The sequence below is a fragment of the Didymella exigua genome (assembly GCF_010094145.1).
Source record: "Didymella exigua CBS 183.55 unplaced genomic scaffold M421scaffold_2, whole genome shotgun sequence".
Taxonomy (NCBI): Eukaryota; Fungi; Ascomycota; class Dothideomycetes; order Pleosporales; family Didymellaceae; genus Didymella; species Didymella exigua.
Window position 1 is genome coordinate 338064 of NW_022984776.1, and position 1196 is coordinate 339259.

The 1196-nt window shown below is 50.3% G+C and overlaps 1 protein-coding gene across 1 annotated transcript; it reads left to right on the forward strand.

The window, feature by feature from the left end:
• Nucleotides 1–211: 211 nt before the first annotated feature.
• On the forward strand, nucleotides 212–1196 carry M421DRAFT_415608 (uncharacterized protein). Its single transcript, XM_033590766.1, has 2 exons — nucleotides 212–447; nucleotides 497–1196. The coding sequence occupies exons 1-2, from the start codon at nucleotides 282–284 to the stop codon at nucleotides 1180–1182; spliced, it is 852 nt and encodes a 283-aa protein (XP_033453510.1). The 5' UTR covers nucleotides 212–281; the 3' UTR covers nucleotides 1183–1196.

Here is a 1196-nt window from a genome sequence, read left to right on the forward strand (position 1 = left end):
CGTCCTGGTGTTGCACTTCCTAGTCTTTCGCAAATACAACTTACTGTTCAAATATTTCCTTAAACATGTGAGCCTACCAGGTGGTTTGGCGGACGCCGGAAAGTTTAGCTGGCTCCAAGACTTACTAAATCTCTTGTCCTTGGTATTAACTACACCTCAAATCAAGGACGCTTCGTGCGTGACAGCGAGATCACGCCTTTTCAAAAGACCACACGGACACACGGGAAGCTCAAGACGGGTTTGTCGTTATCCGCACGTATTGCATCAATCGCTCATCAGCAATGCGTCTGACCTTGCTGCTGGCAAGCATTCTGTGTGCAACCTCCACCTATGCGCAAAACCCGGTCTACCGTACCAACTTAAACCTAAATCACTCGCGTCTGACTATCGAGTATGGCGGAGCAATATTCGACAACACTACACTTGGCATAGTCCAACCAATTCGCAGTAAGTCACCATGTTGGACATCAACAATGCCAAATCCTGAAGCTCACAGACGTATCAACTCCACCGACCATAAAGACTCGCACATGGCTCCTCGACTCCAACTTGCAGCCAATCCCCGCCATGATAATCATGATGGGACACCACATCCAGTCAGGAAGCCGGCCCCTATATCTCCGCTGGCTGGTCACCAACGTCACGCTCGCGGGCAACCTGTCCAACACGCTCGCGGATAGAGGTGTCTTGACCTCCACGGATTCCTTGAATCTCACTATCCCCTTCCAGGCCGAAGTACCATACATGAATCCTTTGATCAGATGCCAGCAGAACGACAGCGTATGGTGTGGTCAAAACCATATCATAACTATCTACCCACAAGTCAAGGGTTTCGACGGGACTGCAGGATATGTTGGAGGCAACGAGTCGAGAACGCAAGGCGACTATGATGTTGCGCAGCTCCAGCTTGCTCCCGGATATTTTGAGAACATCGCAGCGAATAATAGGAGTGGATTCAATATCACGCAGTTCCAGCTTGATATCGGGTTGGCGCAGGCTGAGGATGGGAAGGTACTGAGTGAGACGAGTCCCATCGGTGCTGTTCAAATGTCCACCTTTGGGCCGGACGGTGGCGTGGATCAATTGAGCGCTGCCTCATTCCCAACGAGGAGTACAGTGTTATTCCCAATCGTGGCAGCAGTATTTTCAACATTAGTTTCATCGATTGCGAACGCGCAATGAAAGAGCAAAGCTAC

What these genes read in the sequence shown, in the direction of transcription:
- M421DRAFT_415608 (XM_033590766.1), top strand. Translation starts at nt 282, where the DNA reads ATGCGTCTGACCTTGCTGCTGGCAAGCATTCTGTGTGCAACCTCCACC. An exon ending in CATAGTCCAACCAATTCGCA is followed by an intron (nt 448 to 496) that starts GTAAGTCACCAT and finishes TGAAGCTCACAG; the next exon opens with ACGTATCAACTCCACCGACC.